We start from the raw sequence: 21943 nt of genomic DNA, 5'->3' as shown, positions 1-21943 counted from the left end.
ATCAATGACTACAACATATGAAACGTGCGGGAAATTTGGACTCAGGTTGTCGTCAACCTACACAACCATACTTAAAGACAGCAGAAAGTGTTGAACTTATTAAACATTCACAATGTATATGTTTTAAAGTTAGAATAATGTATTTTTTGCAGTAAGACACGCATCATCTGGACAGATAATCGCCAGAGTTCCGTTTCCCATATCAACAAGGGGACGTGTTTAACCAGTGCACCACTTCAATGTTGTAACTTTCGTTTCCTAGATCGGCCGAGTGTCACCCACGAGAGGATATTCATTTTTATTTTAAACTAAGCCACATAGATATCAGCCAACAATTACGTTAAGAAAATGCTCCAAACATTGTACCGGACCGGTGGTGCTGTTTTAAAGGTAAAATGCAGGGTATTTCAATGCAGTTAGTTTGCTAGCTGCTAGCCCGATATTAGACCAAAGGAGCCAGCCACTACATGTTCTGATTAAAGGGCAAATTGGCTCTGGAATCCGAAACAGCCAAATACTCTATTTAAATGTGAATCGATTCTCATTTGCAGTACGGTCCTAGAAACATCAATCCATCTACTTTCATATGTCAAAATCATTTCAGAAATTCAAAATACACACTTGCTGTGAACTAGAGGGGGAAGCGGAGGACCATTCACATCAGTGAATTTCATTCAAATATTTAAACGTTTAAAAATGTATCCTTTTTAGATACAACTATACAAAATCGATTCACATATCACCAAATAATTGATTAAATGACAATGTTGTGCAATGAAGGTCTACAGTAGCCTCAACATAGTTGTAAATGAGAACTTGTTTTCAACTAGCTTACCTGGTTAAATAAAGGTGAAATAAAAAAAAAACAGCCCTCTGTAGGATAGCACCATGGTGTAGCCAGAGGACTGCTAGCTTCCGTACATTGACTTCAATACAAAACTGAGGCTCATGGTTCTCACCCCCTTCCATTGACTTACACAGTAATTATGACAACTTCCAGAGGCTGTCCTCCAACCTATCAGAGCTCTTGCAGCATGAACTGACATGTTGTCCACCCTATCAAAGGATCAGAGAATGACTCTGGTATTGAAAGCATAAGCTACACCAAGCTAGCACTGCTGTACATAAAATGTGTTGAGAAGTTGACTCAGAAAGATAGACAACAATTTTGAACCAATTATTTTCTTCAAAAATAAAGGAGGACAGAGAGCTATATTTCATTTAAAAAAGCAAATGCAGCTATCTAGTTTAGCTTACGCATACACAGCTCAAGTATAGGGAGGCTTTAGCTTGCTGGCTATGACTATCCAACAGTGGAACAATTCCTAGTCAAGGTAAGCTTTTGGTTTTACTAATTTGTTGCAACCAGGACCCACTGGTGAAACTGCTTACTGACTGTACTGCATAATTGTAGTGAGTTTACTAACACCTTAGTTCTAGTAGCTATGTTGACTATGACGTTACTTTATCTTACATGATGACAAGGATGTAGCCTGTGTGTAGCAGTTATGATATGAAGGTTTGGCTTGGAAAGGTTTTTTTCACCTGGTCACAGACCGCTGATGTGTTGTGCATTGAAGTCCACAAGGGAAGGGAAAAGGTTCAGAGGAGGAGAGTGCGTAGATGCAAGATGGAATGCAACAAGCTGTTTGTATATGGCTAGGAAAGTTAACTGTTTTTGTGTGTGTGTGATTAGGGGAGTATTTATTCAGCTGATTCTGTTAACGTTTTTTTAAACAGAACAAACATACCTGCATTTGTCCAATAGAAACTTGTTTACAACTGTTGTACTAATGATTACACCTTAGATTAGCTCGATACAGGCAATAGTGTGCAAGGTGGTGTTGAATGTGTCATTGTCTGTCCATGTGTCACCTCAAATCTTTCTCTCAACCTGTGTGCACCTACATTCATAGGCTAGGTTGTAGCAACCTCATCGTGGGTATAGGGAAAATTTGAGTATTTTACCTTTATTGAACTTGGCAAGTCAGTTAAGAACAAACTCTTATTTTCAATGACGGCCTAGGAACAGTGGGTTTAACTGCATGTACAGGGGCAGAACGACAGATTTGTCAGCTCGGGGGTTTGAACTACCCTGCCGCCATAGATACATAGGTTTAGGCTACTACACCTATCTATGTTACATTGAACTTGGTGAATGGAATATGAATCAGTCATCAGACAGTCATCCAACATGCTGTAATAGAAATAAGTCCATGCTCATGAAAAAGAAAATCACCCTCCCTCATCATAAACTATAAAAATTGTCCTCAAAAGGCACAGAACGTCACTGCTGTACACTGTTTTAACTGGTTTTAACAGTTGCAGCCAACAATATTTTAGCAGTGACAACACGTTTGTGGCATCCATCTTCAGTTTACACACAGGTGGGCAATCTGACGTCTGTATTGGCCTGCAGCATTTACGGTGACACAGCCTCTGCAGAGGTCTGGGCATTCATACTGCTTCACGGAGCAGTGCTGTTGAGCAGAGCTGTTGTCAAGGATGTGCGTTTGTGTTTATATAGCACCTCCCGCCTGCACCTACCGTCACTGCGGAGCTATATGGAGCCCGCCACATTGTTACAAAATTTGGTAGGCGATGGGGTAAGGAGCTCAATTTGGCCTCTACATGATTCTGGAAGCTTTGCAATTGCGTCACACCTTCCACACGGAACCTCCAACCACATTTTCGTATTAAGCATAAATTGGCTTTTTGTGGAAAAATGATCAAAGCAGATAGTTAACCAATAGCTACCCAAACTAACTATTTAGCAATCTTATGGCTTGGTGGTAGAAGCTGTTCAGGGTCCTGTTGGTTCCAGACTTTGTGCATCGGTACCATTTTCTGAGATATACTGGGCCATATGCACTACCCTCTGTAGCGCCTTGTGGTGGAATCAAGCATTTGCCATACCAAGTGGTGATGCAGTGAGGCAGCTCTAGTATTTTTTTGAGGATATGAGGGCACATGCCAAATCTTTTCAGCCTCCTGAGAGGGATGAAGCATTGTTGTGGCCTTTTCACGACTGTGTTAGTGTGTGTGAACCATGATAATTCCTTAGTGATGTGGACAACGATGAACTTGAAGCTCTCGACCTGCTGCACTACAGCCCAGTTGATGTGGATGGGGGTGTGCTCAGCCCTCCGTTTCATGAATTAATAGAGCTGACGTTATTCCTTATTGAACATGTCAGAGAGGCATGTTTGTTCTACATAGCATATTTGTATCTGAATGTTCCAAATCGTTGTGTCCTGCTGAACGCACATTGGGGATTCAACTCATATCCATCATGTTAACTAGCATTGAAACCAGAAAGAGTACCAGTAGATAGCTAGCTGGCTATGGTAGAAACTACCGGTGAATAACAAGCAAGGAATGAATAACTATTTAGATATCTAATTTCTATCATGTTTAGGGTCATAGCTAATCACTGAGGTTTCAAGCTCCATCATTATGTAGCTTTTCAAGTTCCAACGCTCATGAGGTAATTTTCTGGTCATGATGCAACAATGTGTCACTGATGGTGTTTGTTATTGATTCCCTCCAGCATTCCCAGAGGACAGTGCCCACATTGCCAGTGTTGTGGGCAACACAAGCCCAGCAGCGATGGGCATCCAGTCTACCCATGAACACTGTGGTTCTGTTTGTACCACAACAAGAATCCTGGGTTGTGGAAAGGATGGGCCGCTTCCATCGCATCTTGGAGCCGGTAACTTACCCATTGATCTGCAATTAGCCAGTGATCTGCACCCTTAATTATATTGTCACACTATATCACAGTATAAATCCTGAATATATATATATATCAAATTGATCATTTTTATGCATCTTGTCCCCTTTTGTATATTCTGTAGGGCTTGAATTTCCTTATCCCAATCCTGGACAAAATTCGTTATGTTCAAAGTCTTAAAGAGATTGTTATTGATGTCCCAGAGCAGTCTGCGGTCTCTTTAGGTGAGTGTCATCACTGTGTTTGTCACTGTCATTTTCACTGCAATGTGGTCAGTTGGTCCTCGGCTCTGGATTAACTGATGTCTGATTACATCCACAGATAATGTGACACTACAGATAGATGGAGTCCTCTATCTTAGGATATTGGATCCTTTTAAGGTAGGTTGGTGAAAACCATGATGTCTTGATGTTATTGTTCATTGAATGTTTTTGCTTTGTTTTTAGATGTTGATAACAAGATGTACTTCCTTCCAGGCCAGCTATGGAGTTGAGGACCCAGAGTATGCTGTCACCCAACTTGCTCAGACCACCATGCGCTCAGAGTTAGGAAAACTGACCCTGGACAAAGTATTCAGGGTGAGACTCAAAATTGTGTTTCAGAGTGAATTTGTATTTATTTACCTCATTACCTTATTGTTTTATATATTTCTTTCTTCAGGAAAGAGAGACCCTAAATATCAACATAGTCCACGCCATAAACCAAGCATCAGATGCTTGGGGAATCCGTTGCCTTCGTTATGAAATCAAGGATATACATGTTCCACCTCGTGTCAAAGAGTCCATGCAGATGCAGGTGAGAGGGGCTGGCCCTGCTGCCAACAAACTGGGAGACATATCTTCAACCTGAAATTATCGCTGAACATGAGCTTATCTTCGCCTATCAGTTTTGTATGTGTACACATATACTCTCTTAATTTGATCACTCTGTTGTTGCAGAAAATGCAAACTTGTAGTGTATTTTGAAGCCCTACTCGAGTCTCCTTTTCAGCTCATTTATCACATTTCAATAGGTGGTCCAGGTAAATCATGACACAGCACAATGGGGGGGGGGGGGTTTAGACAACTGCAAACTTCAAGAAGTATGGCATACAAGGGGTTGGTCAGCTAGGGATTCATGATGTCATCGGCCTCCCCCTTTCTCGAGTGACAATAGAGGAGCAATATAGAACACTATTTTGCACAAAACCTATTTTATTACTATTTTGGTGTGTGTACTTTACAGTATTTATGCTTGGGATATCGCTTTTCATCAGCAAAAGTATTAAAAAAATCACTGAAGGACATCTTAATTTTAAACTTTCAAATTTCTGACTTGATTTGCCCTTACGAAAAAATATCAACCCACAAAAATGTCCATTAATTATAATCCACATAATAATTTGCATTTCCTGTTGCTACAGGATTGTTTTCCTGCTGTGAGAAACTGGTCAAATTAAAATAGAACATCTATACACTCTTTCTGACTGCCTTTCATTGTGTAGGTGGAGGCAGAGCGTAAGAAGAGAGCCACTGTGCTGGAGTCGGAAGGGCACAAGGAAGCAGCCATCAATGTTGCTGAGGGTCGCAAGCAAGCTCAGATCCTGGCCTCGGAAGGACAGAAAGCAGAACAGATCAATAATGCAGCTGGTAGGTTGATACACATACAGTGCATTCAGAAAGTATTCAGACCACTTTACTTTTTCCACATTTTGATATGTTACAGCCTTATTCTAAAATAGATTAAATAAAAACATGTACATCTATACACTGTTGGGTTACAAATAAACAGAGTAAAAAAAACTCATGGACGCTTAGTAAAGCTCAAAACAAGTATATTCACCCACTGTGTCATACAGCTGCAAATGACAAACATATTCACAAATACACCTCTGTTGCTATCCAGAACCTTAGGGATATCTGTTCTTCCTCTGACCTGACCTCAGCCCCAAATTCCTTACTCCTCCCCATAGGATCCCTGATGTCCAACAATAACATATTGACAGAATGTAAGCGTTCTACATTCCCTTCTCTCTCTGAATTTTTTTTGTTTAAGTTTAGTAGTCAAAACCCATCAACACAATTTCCCATAATGACGAAGCGAAAATAGGTTTGAAGTCATTTTTGAAAGCATATAACAAATAAAAAACAGAAGCCTTATTTACTCAAGTATTCAGACCCTTTGCTATGAGACTCGATATTGAACTCAGGGTCATCCTTGTTTCCATAGATCATCCTTGAGATGTTTCTACAACTTCATTGGAGTCCATCTGTGGTAAATTCAATTGATTGGACATGATTTGGAAAGGCACACACCTGTTGATATAAGCTCCCACAGTTGACAAAAACCAAGCCATGAGGCTGAAGGAATTGTCTGTAGCACTCTGAGACAGAATTGTGTCAAAGCACAGATCTGGGGAAGGGTACCAAAAAATGTCTGCAGTATAGAAGGTCCCCAAGAAGACAGTGGCCTCCATTCTTAAATGGAAGAAGTTTGAAACCACCAAGACTCTTCCGAGAGCCCGGCGGACTGGTCAAACTGAGCAATTGGGGGGAATGGGCCTTGGTTAGGGAGGTGACCAAGAACCCGATGGTCGCTCTGACAGAGTTCCTAGGTGGAGATGGGAGTACCTTCCAGAAAGACAACCATCTCAGCAGCACTCCACCAATCAGGCCTTTATGGTAGAGTTGCCAGACGAACGCCACTCCTCAGTAAAAGGCACATGACAGCTCGCTTGGAGTTTGTCAAAAGGCACGTAAAGGACTCTGACCATGAGAAACAAGATTCTCTGGTCTGATGAACCCAAGATCGAACTCTTTAGCCTGAATGCCAAGCGTCACATCTGGAGGAAACCTGGCACCATCCCTACGTTGAAGCAGGGTAGTGGCAGCATCATGCTGTGGGGATGTTTTTCAGCGGCAGGGACTGGGAGACTAGTCAGGATCAAGGGAAAGCTGAACAGAGCAAAGTACAGAGAGAGCCTTGATGAAAAACTGCTCCAGAGTGCTTAGGACCTCAGACTGGGGTGAATGTTCACCTTCCAACAGAACAACGACCCTAAGCACACAGCCAAGACACCACAGGGAGTGGCTTCTGGACAAGTCCTTGAGTGGCCCAGCCAGAGACCGGACTTGAACCCGATCAAACATCTCTGGAGAGACCTGAAAAAAGCTGTGCAGCCACGCTCCCCTTCCAACCTGACAGAGCTTGAGAAAAACTGCAGAGAAGAATGGGAGAAACTCTCAAAATACAATTGTTAGTAGTTACTGTCTTGCCTCATCGCTACATCTCCGGTACGGGCTCGGGAGAGACGAAGGTCGAGAGTCATGCGTCCTGCCAAAGTCACAACCCAACCAAGCCGCATTGCTTCTTAACACAGCGCGCATCCAACCCGGAAGCCAGCCGCACCAATGTGTCAGAGGAAACACCGTACACCTAGCGACCTGGTCAGCGCGCACTGCGCCCGGCCCACCACAGGAGTCGCTAGTGCGCGATGAGACAAGGATATCCCTACCGGCCAAACCTTCCCTAACCCGGACGACGCTAGGCCAATTGTGCGTCGCCCCATGGACCTCCCGGTCACGGCCGGCTGCGACAGAGCCTGGGCTCGAACCCTTAGACCACTGTACCACCCAGGAGGCCCCGAACGGCTCCTGTTTGCTTCATCAAACTTAGTTGAATGCACTGACTGTAAGTCACTCTGGGTAAATGACAAATGTTTCTGTAATGTAAAGAAGCTTGATGTACAAGTACACCCCCTGGACAGGACTCTAGTCTCTGTCACCATTTCTGATGAATGACTCTTATCTTTATCTTCACCTAGGTGAGGCCAATGCTGTCTTAGCCAAAGCAGAGGCCAAGGCTAAGGCTATCCGGCTGTTGTCAGAGGCTCTTGCTGAGCAGGTAAAGTAGCTGTGATGGCTTCATCGTGTTCATGTAAGTGTGTACATGTTGATGTATTATGTCTAAATGGCACTTGACCCAACTGTCATTGTGTTTTGGACAGAATGGAAACGCGGCAGCCTCCCTCAGTGTGGCTGAGCAGTACGTCTCAGCTTTCTCCAAGCTAGCCAAAGAGTCCAACACTATCCTGCTGCCCTCCAACTCTGGTGACATCAGTGGCATGGTCACACAGGTCTGTCTCTGTTTCTTAAGCTATTTAATTATGTGTGATTGCACAGGCCATCTTCCCTGTCCCTCCCTTTCAACACACCCCTGTCTCTCGCTCTTCTTCCTATTTCAGAACAGTAACAATATCTATTTTTCCCTTCTCTTTAGGCTATGGCTATTTATGGCAGCCTGGCCAAGCAAAGCTCAAAAAAGATAGAATGTGTGACCCCAGAGTGGGCGATGGAGAAGAGTGAGGACCCTGCACCACCAGCCCAGTAGTGAATGATGTCAAGACCACTCAGTCAGGCACAGAACCAGAAGCTTTGCCAGACAACCACGAGTGCCTGTTCAGCACTTCTGTCTGGCCCAAAGGACACCCTGCAGGACATAGAAACAGAAGGGCAGGATAAGAATGTAAAAACTTTGGGAATGCTTAACAGCCTGGAAACATCAAACCATTTGAGACAATACATGTCACTTACGCATTGTTTTATTTTGAATGAGTGGTATTGTACACAGTACGTACACACGTCCCAATTGCAAATCCACGAGCTGTCGTATTGATACTCTTCTCTTGCATCAACAGATCAAAGGACTGCAGTGGTAGGTATGATAGTAAACTGCTAGACTGGTTTAGGGCGTTCTGAATTAGCTCCCGGGTAATAGGATATGATCTATTTTATGTGATGTACTGTTGCAATGATAATCTCCTGTCTTCTTCATGTCCAATTATTTGTCCTTATGTTTTCATTTCATAGTCTCATGAATGTTTTTTCATTTCATTAAGATCCTCCCTGGTTCAGAGCAAGCAGAGAAGGGAACAAAGGTCAGATTTAAATATATAGTGTCGGTCAAAAGTTTGGACACACCTACTCATTCATAGGTTTTTCTTTATTTTCACTATTTTCTACATTGTAGATTAGCAGTGAAGACATCAAAACTATGAAATAACACATGGAATCATGTAGTAACCAAAAAAAGTTTCAAAAATTACCTCAGATCAAAAATACATTATGGAAGTGCAATGTTTTATTTCACATCGATACCAGATCAAAAGGGTCATCTGTGAATGAGGAAGGTTTGACATAACATAGGAAATGTGTATATATTCAATGACAATACACTATCCTAACCAAAAGACCAATAATGGCCTTCCATGTAGAATTTCATGATGATGCTGTCACTATTAAAGGATTTGTGACTGGCTTTAGGGAAGATTGTAACATCTCATCATAATAAATCTTGGGGAAATTATCGGTTTGAATGATTTGGAAGTGTACACAGCAGGGATTTCATATTTTTTTTTTTTCCATATTGTTTATTGTAGTAAATGTACATACAAAAGTCAGTCACTGAAAGTTTGAAAATTTAATCTCATTAAAAAAAAAAACCTTTATCATGATTTCCACCACAGTATGAATGTTACACATAGAAGCCTCAGGGAGGGGCTGTTGAGTTATTTAGGGATATTTTGTCTACTCGTACCAGCCAAGCCACTTACTGCTTTTCTAAACCATTTCTGGTGCCACCATGACTGAGAAAATAATATATTAGGGACTAGTCCAGAATGCTGGGTATGGGTTCATGTCCTAGGCAGTGTTCGAGAGCATCGTGGGTAAATGGTGACTGACTGATCTACAAATAATGAGTAGTTATTTATGTGGCAAGGTGATTTGTAGATCAGTCAGGCGCCTGTTGCCAGCAATGTCACACTAGCCCCTACTCTTGCTGTTCCACCACAGCTGCTACAATATCACCAATTATATGAACCACCCCAACCAAAGCTGTAGGTGATCCTAATGGCTGCATTAGGTATAATGACATCATTCAGACTCAACAATGAAAAGGTGTTGGCCACCTAGGGATGTAAAGTATGTATTTTAATGTCAGGGAAAAATATACTGAACAGAAATATAAACGCAACATGTAAAGTGTTGGTTCCATGTTTCATGAGCTGAAATGAAATATTCCAGAAATATTTCATACACAAAAAGCTTATTTGTCTCAAATGTTGTGCACAAATGTGTTTACATTCCCATCCGTGAGCATTTCTCCTTTGCCATGATAATCCATCCACCTGCCAGGTATGGTATATCAATAAGCTAATTAAACAGCATGATCATTATACTGGTGCACCTTGTGCTGGGGACAATAAAACACCACTCTAAAATGTGCAGTTTTGTCACACAACACAATGCCACATGTCTCAAGGTTTGAGGGAGCGTGCAATTAGCATGCTGACTGTAGGAATGTCCACCAGAGCTGTTGCCAGATAATTTAATGTTCATTTCTCTAGCATAAACTGCCTCCAATGTCGTTTTAGAGAATTTGGCAGTACATCCATCTGTAAACATGCAAGCCCAGAACATCCAAATCCGGCTTCTTCATCTGTGGGATCGTCAGACCAGACACCCGGACAGCTGTCTGTAATAAAGCCCTTTTGTGGGGAAAAACTCATTCTGATGAACTGGGCCTGGCTCCCCAGTGAAATCCATAGATTAGAGACTAATGAAATTATTTCAATTGACTGATTTCCTTATATTAATTGTAACTTAGTAAAATTGTTGCATGTTGCATTTATATTTTTGTTCGGTATACAATGTTTCATAATTTCCATGTCAATGGACAATAAAGGTATAACAATATGCATCAGTGAAATTGTAGAATTTACTTGTGACATAATCAAAACTACTCCAATCCTTAGTAGTTTATAGTTATTTAATTATTCTTTCAGCATGGGTTGTTGTCTATCATATGCTTGCTCGACACATTTAACCGAATAACAGAAGTGGTGCTGATTCTATCCATTTATATCTATGTAGAAAATCAAATGTTTGGAAAAGAAATCGAGCATAAATTACTTTTTTCAATTACCAGTATTATTTCAAATCAAATGTTATTTATCACACGTGCCGAATACACCAGGTGTAGACCTTACAGTGAATTGCTTACTTACAAGCCCTTAACCAACAATGTAGTTTTGTGCAAAATACCTAAAAAAATATATAAAAGTAACAAATAATTAAAGACCAGCAGTAAAATAACAATAGCGAGAATATATACAGGGGGTACCAGTTCGACTCTAAGGCTGCATTTACACAGGCAGCCCAAGTCTGAAAAATATCTGATGTGAAAGATCTGATGTGATTGGTCAAAAGACCAACAAGTGTAAAAAAATATCAGAATTGAGCTGCTTGTGTAGACATAAATAGTAATAGTATTGATTGAATTTGCAATTAAATTAAATTTTTCAGTGATAGGCTATTCAATAATGTTTTAATATTGGTCTACATGCAATAGCTTTCTATGTCATTGCAACATGTTAGAATTCCAAGGAAACAATATAAAACTTTACAAGGGATCTGAATCTGATTGTAAAGGATGATAACCAAAGAAGACCAACTTGCAATGTGGCGGACAAAACAACTCCAGGCTTTGAGCAAGGCACTTAACCCTAATTGCTCTCTAGATAAGAGAGTCTGCAAAAATTACAAACAAAAAAACTATAGCGCAGGACACTATCCAGGAGTCTGCGTCACCACCTGTTCCCTCAACTGTGGTTTTCAGTCTCTCTTCATTGATTGGTCAGAATCTTCTGTATGGTCCGCCCTTTTCAGAGATTATGCTCACTCAATGGATGGGCTAGATGTCATTACAGAGTACTTCGGCACCGCCCTCTTATCGCGGTGCTGTCAGGTTAGTCTAATGATTTTTTTCATGGCGTACCTTTGGCAGGCACCAATTGCTCACTGCCGAACATGTTGTTTCCATTTCCAGCATCTCAAGCCCACCTCTAACTCTGGAAATTCTGCGAAGAGTTTAAAAAGTGATTGGAGGCATTGTTTGTAATGTTGCCGTGCCGAGCGCATTTTTGAACTAGAGGAATTGTCAGAGAAACTTCTGCCATGTCTCTACTTTGTGTAAGAGGTGAGTTATTACATTTTCTTTAATACATTTTCATTGATGTTGACTTCTTAAAGCGAAAGAAATACAATTGTCTCAAGTAAAGCAGAGTGTGATTCGCAAACATTATATGTAACGGTTTTGACAGCAGGATGGACCAAACTGAACGAATTGAACTTTTGCGACCGTGATTGTTTACGTTTTTTTTCCCTTGTTGAAGCCGAGTTATTTCCGTTTGTCTCCCTTATACAGATAGGGAGGAGAAACTCATGAAGCTCAGATATTATAATAAAATAGTTTATTTTATTTAGACTGCATGTCTACATTACGTAATTATTCACCAGCTGTTTCCCAGTGTTTTCTTCTCTGTCAGCTGTGACTCAACATTTGTCAATGTTTTGACATTTGACATTTGTCAACAGTTTTCCAAATTACTACATTGGAATATGTAGTAAAAAGCAGTTTCACTAGATAAATATTTTTAGCAGGTGTAATTGGATATCAAAGTATATTTATAACTTGTTTGATTTTAATATAATGTAAACCAATGCCATCTAAACGAGGTGTGTGTGATTCTAGATACTAGACAGCCTTTTATCTTTAGATTGTGGATGTTTTCGAACACCATGTCCATTTCCTCTAAATATCTAATTTACTAGACACTAGACATGTTTGGCAGTTTCTCTGTTTAACATCCTAAACTGTCTTGAAGTAACTGTCCATTGAAAATCTAACTTTTCTGTTCATATTCTGTTAACTCATACCCATATAATGTTGTTGACTCATCCTGTACCCGTATTTGTGTCCAAAGCGTAAATTGGCGGAAAATCAAAATCCTCACCTCAAACTTGTATCTTAAAAAGATGTTTCAGAAATGCTTGCTATTGCCTCGGAGAGGATGATGTCATCTTTTTGAGGAGGATGAGCTTGCCAATCATTGGTCTATCACATGAATATTTCTAATGACCAGTATACGCCTTCACAATTCTGTTATTGAGGTACGCCCACCCCATTTCAACATAGAAAAGCTGCATTTTAACATGATTAAACAATTTCACTCATATTGTAATTAATTATAGGTCATATTTCATAGATATCTGGAAACACTGGACACTTACTTTAAGATAGTATAGTCCTATTACATATCAGGTAAAGCACATGTTATATTTCTTTTATAATGCTGTCTGGAGTAGAGGTGGACAGATTATGATTTTTCAATGCCGATACCGATTTTAATGGAGGACCAAAAAAAGCCGATACCGCTTAATCAGACGATTTTTTAAGTATATTTTTTTAACATTTATTGATTTATTTTATTTATTTTTTATATTCTTTTTTATTATTATTTATTTATTTATTTATTTGTAATAATGACAATTACAACAATACTGAATGAACACTTATTTTAACTTAATATAATACATCAATAAAATCCATTTAGCCTCAAATAAATAATGAAACATGTTCAATTTGGTTTAAATAATATAAAAACAAAGTGTTGGAGAAGAAAGTAAAAGTGCAATATGTGCCATGTAAAAAAGCTAACGTTTAAGTTCCTTGCTCAGAACATGAGAACATATGAAAGCTGGTGGTTCCTTTTAACGAGTCTTCAATATTCCCAGGTAAGAAGTTTTAGGTTGAAGTTATTATAGGACTATTTCTCTCTATACCATTTGTATTTCATATACCTTTGACTATTGGATGTTCTTATAGGCACTTCAGTATTGCCAGTGTAACAGTATAGCTTCCGTACCTCTCCTCGCTCCTACCTGGGCTTGAACCAGGAACACAACGACAACAGCCACCCTCAAAGCTGCGTTACCCATGCAGAGCAAGGGGAACAACTACTCCAAGTCTCAGAGCGAGTGACGTTTGAAACGCTATTAGCGCGCATCCCGCTAACTAGCTAGCCATTTCACATCACATCGTTACACCAGCCTAATCTCGGGAGTTGATAGGCTTGAAGTCATAAACAGCAGAGCTTCTTGCAAAATGCACAAAAGTGCTGTTTGAATGAATGCTTATGAGCCTGCTGGTGCTTACCATCGCTCAGTCAGACTGCTCTATCAAATCATAGACGTAATTATAACATAATAACACACAGAAATGCGAGCCTTAGGTCATTAATATGGTCGAATCCGGAAACTATCATCTCGAAAACTAGACTTTTATTCTTTCGATGAAATACGGAACCGTTCCGTATTTTATCTAACGTGTGGCATCCATCAGTCTAAATATTCCTGTTACATTGCACAACCTTCAATGTTATGTCATAATTATGTAAAATTCTGGCAAATTAGTTCACAATGAGCCAGGAGGCCCAAACTGTTGCATATACCCTGACTCTGCGTGCAATGAACACAAGAGAAGTGACACAATTTCACCTGGTTAATATGGCCTGCTAACCTGGATTTCTTTTAGGTAAATATGCAGGTTTAAAATATATACTTCTGGTTATTGATTTTAAGAAAAGCATTGGTGTTTATGGTTAGGTACACAATGGAGCAATGACAGTCTTTTTTCGCGAATGCGCACTGCATCGATTATATGCAATGCAGGGCACGCTAGATACACTAGTAATATCATCAACCATGTGTAGTTATAACTGGTGATTATGATTGATTAAGTTTAATGCTAGCTAGCAACTCACCCTAGCTTCTTACTGCATTCATGTAACAGGCGGGCTCCTCGTGAGGCAGGTGATTAGAGCATTGGACTAGTTAACCGTAAGGCTGCAATATTGAATCCCTGAGCTGACAAGGTAAACATCTGTCGTTCTGCCCCTGAACAAGTCAGTTAACCCACCGTTCCTAGGCCGTCATTGAAAATAAGAATGTGTTCTTAACTGACTTGCCTAGTTAAATAAAGATTAAATAAAGGTGTAAAAAAAATGGCAAAATCGGCATCCAAAATTACCGATTCGATTCTTATGAAAACTTGAAATCGGTCCTAATTAATCGGCCATTCCGATGAATTGATCGACCCCTATCATCAACCATGTGTAGTTAACTAGTGATTATGTTAAGATTGATTGTTTTTTATAAGATACGTTAAATGCTAGTTAGCACCTTACCTTGGCTCCTTGCTGCACTGCATAACAGGTTGTCAGCCTGCCACGCAGTCTCCTCATGGAGTGCAATGTAATTGGCCATGATCAGTGTCCAAAAATGCAGATTTCCGATTGTTATGAAAACTTGAAATTGGCCCTAATTAATCGCCCATTCTGATTAATCGGTCGACCTCAAGTCTGGAGTCAAATAAGTGTCAGCCTAGATAAAACCCACATTTTTTTTATTGTAGACGTGTAGTATACAGTCATAATTCATTTAGTTGACTGGCATTTTTGTCAGGGCTAAACTGGCTGCCCATTTTCAAATTTTAAGTTTTAATGTCATGTGCACAAGTAAAATAAAATGTCTTTCTTGCAAGCTCTAAACCCAAAATGCAATTATCAATGCTTACTAAAAACATAAGGTAGAACAAAAGCACATGAAGAGAAACATTTTTTTTTTTTTAAGAAGAGAGAAGATTTTGTGTGTTGTTCGATTCCCTTTCTGGGGGTGCTTGATACTGGCCCTATTTATGCTTTCACAGTGACTCCTTGTTCAATTGATGATTTCAATTGCAGTCACTGAAATGATGCACAAAATACCATCAAGGAGGCATTTTATTTTTATTTCACCTTTTTTTAACCAGGTAAGCATGTTGAGAACAAGTTCTCATTTACAACTGGCCAAGATAAAGCAAAGCAGTGTGACACAATCAATAACACAATAGAAAAAAAATAAAGTCTATATACAGTGTGTGCAAATGGCGTGAGGAGGTAGGCAATAAATAGGTCATAGTAGCGAAGTAATTACAATTTAGCAGATTAACACTGGATAAATGAGCAGATGATGATGTGCAAGGAGAGATACTGGTGTGCAAAATAGCAGAAAAGTACATTTAAAAACATTATGGGGATGAGGTAGGTAGATTGGGTGGGCTATTTACAGATGGACTATGAACAGCTGCAGGGATCGGTTAGCTGCTCAGATAGCTGATGTTTAAAGTTAGTGAGGGAAATATAAGTCTCCAGCTTCAGCTAAAAAAAATGTGCAATTCGTTCCAGTCACTGGCAGCAGACAACTGGAAGGAAAGGCGGCCAAAGGTGGTGTTGGCTTTGGGGATGACCAGTGAGATATACCTGCTGGAGCGCGTGCTACGGGTGGGTGTTGTTATCGTGACCAGTGAGCTGAGATAAGGCAGCGCTTTACCTAGCATAGACTTATAGATGACCTGGAGCCAGAAGGTCTGACGACGAATATGTAGCGAGGGACAACCGACTAAAGCATACAGGTCGCAGTGGTGGGTGGTATAAGGGGCTTTGGTAACAAAACGGATGGCACTGTTATAGACTGCATCCAATTTTCTGAGTAGAGTATTGGAAGCTATTTTGTAGATGACATCGTCGAGGATCGGTAGGATAGTCAGTTTTACTAAGGGTAAGTTTGGTGGCGTGAGTGAAGGAGGCTTTGTTGTGAAATAGAAAGCTGATTTTTGGATTGGAGATGTTTAATATGAGTCTGGAAGAAGAGTTTACAGTCTAGCCAGACACCTAGGTATTTGTAGTTGTCCACATATTCTAGGTGAGAACCGTCCAGGGTAGTGATGCTAGTCGGGCGGGCAGGTTTTACTAGCGTTTATGAGCAGTTGGAGGCCACGTAAGGAGTGTTGTATGGCATTGAAGCTCATTTGGAGGTTAGTTAAAACAGTGTCCAAAGAAGGGCCAGAATGGTGTCGTCTGCGTAGAGGTGGATCAGGGAATCACCCGCAGCAAGAGCGACATCATTGATATACAGTGGGGCAAAAAATGATTTAGTCAGCCAACAATCGTGCAAGTTCTCCCTCTTAAAAGATGAGAGAGGCCTGTAATTTTCATTATAGGTACACTTTAACTATGACAGACAAAATGAGGGGAAAAAATCCAGAAAATCACATTGTAGGATTTTTTTATGAATTTATTTGCAAATTATGGTGGAAAATAAGTATTTGGTCACCTACAAACAAGCAAGATTTCTGGCTAGCTCAGACCTGTAACTTCTTCTTTAAGAGGCTCCTCTGTCCTCCACTCGTTACCTGTATTAATGGCACCTGTTTGAACTTGTTATCAGTATAAAAGACACCCGTCCACAACCAGTCACACTCCAAACTCTACTATGGCCAAGACCAAAGAGCTGTCAAAGGACACCAGAAACAAAATTGTAGACCTGCACCAGGCTGGGAAGACTGAATCTGCAATAGGTAAGCAGCTTGGTTTGAAGAAATCAACTGTGGGAGCAATTATTAGGAAATGGAACACATACAAGACCACTGATAATCTCCCTCGTTCTGGGGCTCCATGCAAGATCTCACCCCGTGGGGTCAAAATGATCACAAGAACGGTGAGCAAAAATCCCAGAACCACACAGGGGGACCTAGTGAATGACCTGCAGAGAGCTGGGACCAAAGTAACAAAGCCTACCATCAGTAACACACTACGCCGCCAGGGACTCAAATCCTGCAGTGCCAGACGGGTCCCCCTGCTTAAGCCTGTACATGTCCATGCCCGTCTGAAGTTTGCTAGAGAGCATTTGGATGATCCAGAAGAAGATTGGGAGAATGTCATATGGTCAGATGAAACCAAAATATAACTTTTTGGTAAAAACTCAACTCGTCGTGTTTGGAGGGCAAAGAATGCTGAGTTGCATCCAAAGAACACCATACCTACTGTGAAGCATGGGGGTGGAAACATCATGCTTTGGGGCTGTTTTTCTGCAAAGAGACCAGGACGACTGATCCGTGTAAAGGAAAGAATGAATGGGGCCATGTATCGTGAGATTTTGAGTGAAAACCTCCTTCCATCAGCAAGGACATTGAAGATGAAACGTGGTTGGGTCTTTCAGCATGACAATGATCCCAAACACACCGCCCGGGCAATGAAGGAGTGGCTTTGTAAGAAGCATTTCAAGGTCCTGGAGTGGCCTAGCCAGTCTCCAGATCTCAACCCCATAGAAAATCTTTGGAGGGAGTTGAAAGTCCGTGTTGCCCAGCAACAGCCCCAAAATATCACTGCTCTAGAGGAGATCTGCATAGAGGAATGGGCCAAAATACCAGCAGCCAGCCATGTGTGAAAACCTTGTGAAGACTTACAGAAAATGTTTGACCTCTGTCATTGCCAACAAAGGGTATATAACAAAGTATTGAGATACTTTTGTTATTGACCAAATACTTATTTTCCACCATAATTTGCAAATAAATTCATTAAAAATCCTACAATGTGATTTTCTGGATTTCTTTTCTTCTCATTTTGTCTGTCATAGTTGAAGTGTACCTATGATGAAAATTACAGGCCTCTCTCATCTTTTTAAGTGGGAGAACTTGCACAATTGGTGGCTGACTAAATACTTTTTTGCCCCACTGTATACAGAAAAAAGAGTCGGCCCGAGAATTGAACCCTGTGGTACCCCCATAGAGAGTGCGAGAGGTCCGGACAACAGGCCCTCTGATTTGACACACTGAACTCTGTCTGCGAAGTAGTTGGTGAACCAGGCGAGGTAATCATTTGTAAAACCAAGGCTATTGATTCTGCCGATAAGAATATGGTGATTGACAGTGTCGAAAGCCTAGGCCAGGTCGATGAAGATGGCTGCACAGTGCTGTCTTTTATCAATGGCAGTTATGATATCTTTTAGTACCTTGAGCGTGGCTGAGGTGCACCCGTGACCAGCTCGGAAACTGGATTGCATAGCGGAGAAGGTACGGTTGGATTCGAAATGGTCAGTGATCTGTTTTATTAACTTGGTTTCGAAGACTTTATAGATGCAGGGCAGGATGGATATAGGTCTTTAACAGTTTGGGACTAGAGTGTCACCCCCTTTGAAGAGGGGGATGACTGTGGCAGCTTTCCAATCTTTAGGCATTTCGACGATACGATAGAGCTGTTGAACAGACTAATAATAGGGGTTGCAACAACGGCGGCTGATCATTTAAGAAATAGAGGGTCCAGATTGTCTAGCCCAGCTGATTTGTACGGGTCCAGTTTTTGCAGCTCTTTCAGAACATCTGCTACCTGGATTTAGGTGGGCTGTTGGCTGGGGTTGGGGTAGCCAGGAGGAAAGTATGGCCAGCCGTAGAGCTGCTTGACTGAGTTCTCTGAACTTCAATTATTTCTAATGTTTAGAAAAACGTGACTTTTGAGCTTTTCCCTGTTATTCTCCCTACTTTTCAGTTTGGGAAAAATACTAAAATGTAACAAAATAATACCCAAATAGAAAAATGATTACTAGTATCTGATTAGTTTTATTATCTCCCCCTGTCGTCAATACCTCTGTGGCTGGTACGGTCACTCTTTCTCTTTTTGATACTGAGTGAAAATAAAACAGGCAGGTGTTGAGTGTCAAGTCTAGTCCTTCAGGCCTATCTCCATCAAGACTAATAATTTTCAAAACATTTTTTTGTCCATTTCATGCAAGTGTACATAGCAGACATGCTAGTGTCAACCACGCTCTGAGGTATTATTTTCATATCTCTTCAATCATTATATTTTGGCAGGTACATTATGGCACAGATGTGTGATTGTGACCAGTTGGCAGAGGTACTTATTATAGGAGCTTGTGTCTTGTCACCGAGGTCTGTTTGTGATCACAGTTCTAACCAACTACAAATTCAGTTGTCAGGCTCATCACACCATGCAAGTGAGAATGGCCATGCTCAAGGGGAGAATGGCAGATTTTTAAACCTTGCCGGTTTACAGATTTTAAATGCTAGGCTACCTGCCACTCCATTGAGTCCCCACTAAACCGGCTGGTCGGCCTGTATGTGATTGGCTGCTGTGACTCACCCATTCCCCCGTACAGCAGCGCCATGGTTTTTGGTTTATTTATTACCTTTAGAAAGGCCCCTCTCCATTGTGATGTCTATACAACAGATAAGTGGTCTCCCCTCCAAGTGCCCATGTGTGACAGGGACAGTCATGAGACCCCTGCTGACATGGACTGGGATTTAGTCTGTGGCTCCTCTGAAAAAACAGTGATGTGTGTCTCTTAGTGTTATAGAAAAACAGTGTTCGTGACAGTCTTCATGAAATGAAAGCAAACAATGTCATGAAATGGGCCATGTTGATTTTGGCACAGATTCAGCTGTGTCAATAATCTGATATATAGATAAAGCGACAGACAGATAGCTCAAGGTGTATGGACTAGGCCTTTAAATCATGAAGATCGTGTGAGAGGGGAATGACATGGGAAAGATGTCATGTTGAAAGGGAGAAACAAGAACAAGTCCAATAGAACAGACAGAGATTGTGAGTAGAGTAGCAAAATTGTGAGAGCAGAGAGGGGGAGAGCTCTGAGAGATTGCAAGAGTAATCCTATGGACATTTGTTTCTCTCTCTCGCCTGCTCGCCCACCCGCCCATAGCCTCCACTTCATATGCTCAGTGCAATGTGTAAATACAGAACAATACCAGCCGCAGCAGAGCCTTTGACCCAACTTGCTGAATTTATCTTCCTGCTTCCTGTCTCCCTGGGCCCGCCTGACGACGCTCTCTAGCCACAGCACTCCAGGCATGCAGGGCCAGAGTCAGCAGTTTCTGTCCCTCCCATCCACCATGTGTTCACATGATGTGCCTCCTCTGTCCCCAACTTAAAGATGTCCTCCAGCTATTTAAAAAAACTTTTACTGTTTTACTTTTATCTCACTTATAAATACAGTAAAGAACACAGTACTAAAAGGTAAGAAAACTATGTTTTGAGAAAAAGTTTTTTTAGACATAACTGCAAACTTCAGCGATTAGGCTATTCAAGGAGATGGTCTGATGGGAATCTGTGATGTCATCGGCCTCCCCCCTTGCTTGAGGGATAATAGATGAGCACACTTGTGCTATGTCATGACTTACCTGGACCTCATATTGAGATGTGACTTTTGTTAAGTTAACCAGGTGTTATCAAATCAAATGTATTGGTCACATACGCGTGTTTAACTGATGTTATTGCAGGTGTAGTGAAATGCTTGTGCTTCGAGCTCCGACAGTGCAGTAATATTTAACAATGAGGTGAAAAGGAGACTGGAGTGCCAATTTAAGTGTTACCAGTACTAATCCTCTGAGTTAAGTAACAGTCGCAAGCGAGTCAATATTAAAATGCGCCTCGTGCTGGGCTGCTGGCAGTTAAAGTTTGAGTGGATGTAATAAATTATGTTGGTATGTAGTATTGTTAGTGGAACTGCTGTTAGCAAAGAAATTATGGGATAGAAAAAAGCTATGCTGTGTTTTTAATCTACTAAAACTAATACACCCTGGCTCAAATTATTATAACTTTTACTGCTTAGTGATATTTTGTGGTTGCCAATATCAAATATGTCCCTCTTGTCAGCTTATTTAGTAAAGAAACCAATATGGCTAGACATCAGCTGAGCACACCGTAGAGCAGATTAGAAAACAGTATGTTGATGGGGTAACTGAGTAACTGCCCCTGGCCAAACACTGATGGCTTCACACAGCCGCTTCCACAAAGATGGAGGGCTGAGCAGAGGAGAGATGAGCATCAGTTTCCATCATAATGGGCCCTCGCTTTATGGCTCTCTGCTCTGTTTTCCTCTGCTTACAAGGCATCAGCTTGATTGGGACATCATGCCATCGTGCCAACTCACAGGCCAGAGTCACAGCCTGGTGGCCTAGAAGAGCCGGTCTGGAAACACTTACAATACCAGTCAAAAGTTTGGACACACTTACTCATTCAAGGGTTTTTCTTTATTTTTACTATTTTCTACATTGTAGAATAATAGTAAAGACATCCAAACTATGAAATAACACATATGGGATCATGTAGTAACCAAAAATGGTTAAATACATCAAAATATACTTTAGATTCTTCAAAGTAGCCATGCTTTGCCTTGATGACAGCTTTGCACACTCTTGGCAGAAATGTTCCATATGCACACAAAGCTTATTTCTGGTGCTGAGGAGTATTTCTCTCTGTAACAAAGCCCTTTTGTGGGGAAAAACTCATTCTGATTGGCTGGGCCTTGCTCCCGAGTGAGTGAGCCTTGCTGCCAAGGCCTATGCCCCCCCCCCCTCCCAGGCCTACCCATGGCAACACCCCTGCCCAGTCATGTGAAATCCATAGATTAGGGCCTTATTTATTTATTTAAATTCACTGATTTCCTTTTGAAATGTAACTCAGTAAAATCTTTCAAATTG

The 21943-nt window shown here is 41.0% G+C and overlaps 2 protein-coding genes across 3 annotated transcripts in view; both read left to right on the top strand.

The window, feature by feature from the left end:
* The first annotated feature begins 237 nt into the window (after window positions 1-237).
* Window positions 238-8589, top strand: LOC135544394 (stomatin-like protein 2, mitochondrial). Of its 2 annotated transcripts, XM_064971961.1 has the most exons (10): window positions 238-390; window positions 3551-3712; window positions 3858-3957; window positions 4055-4113; window positions 4210-4311; window positions 4394-4528; window positions 5217-5361; window positions 7536-7615; window positions 7719-7847; window positions 7991-8589. In XM_064971961.1, the coding sequence occupies exons 1-10, from the start codon at window positions 349-351 to the stop codon at window positions 8099-8101; spliced, it is 1065 nt and encodes a 354-aa protein (XP_064828033.1). In that variant the 5' UTR covers window positions 238-348; the 3' UTR covers window positions 8102-8589. The 2 variants fall into 2 exon arrangements, 1 of the variants encoding a protein (XP_064828033.1); XR_010456330.1 differs by lacking the exons at window positions 7719-7847; window positions 7991-8589 and adding an exon at window positions 5685-5986 and having other exon boundaries at window positions 7536-7611.
* Window positions 8590-11526: 2937 nt separating this feature from the next.
* Window positions 11527-21943, top strand: part of LOC135544393 (protein unc-13 homolog B-like) — a 113507-nt gene continuing 103090 nt past the window's right edge. The window contains exon 1 of the mRNA XM_064971960.1: window positions 11527-11749. Coding sequence (XP_064828032.1) covers window positions 11728-11749 — 22 coding nt within the window. The 5' untranslated portion in view covers window positions 11527-11727. The remainder of the gene's footprint in view (window positions 11750-21943) is intronic.

Source organism: Oncorhynchus masou, chromosome 8, assembly GCF_036934945.1.
Source record: "Oncorhynchus masou masou isolate Uvic2021 chromosome 8, UVic_Omas_1.1, whole genome shotgun sequence".
NCBI lineage: Eukaryota > Metazoa > Chordata > Actinopteri > Salmoniformes > Salmonidae > Oncorhynchus > Oncorhynchus masou.
Note: the sequence above shows the minus strand (reverse complement) of the source record. Positions and strands in the feature narration are given on the sequence as shown.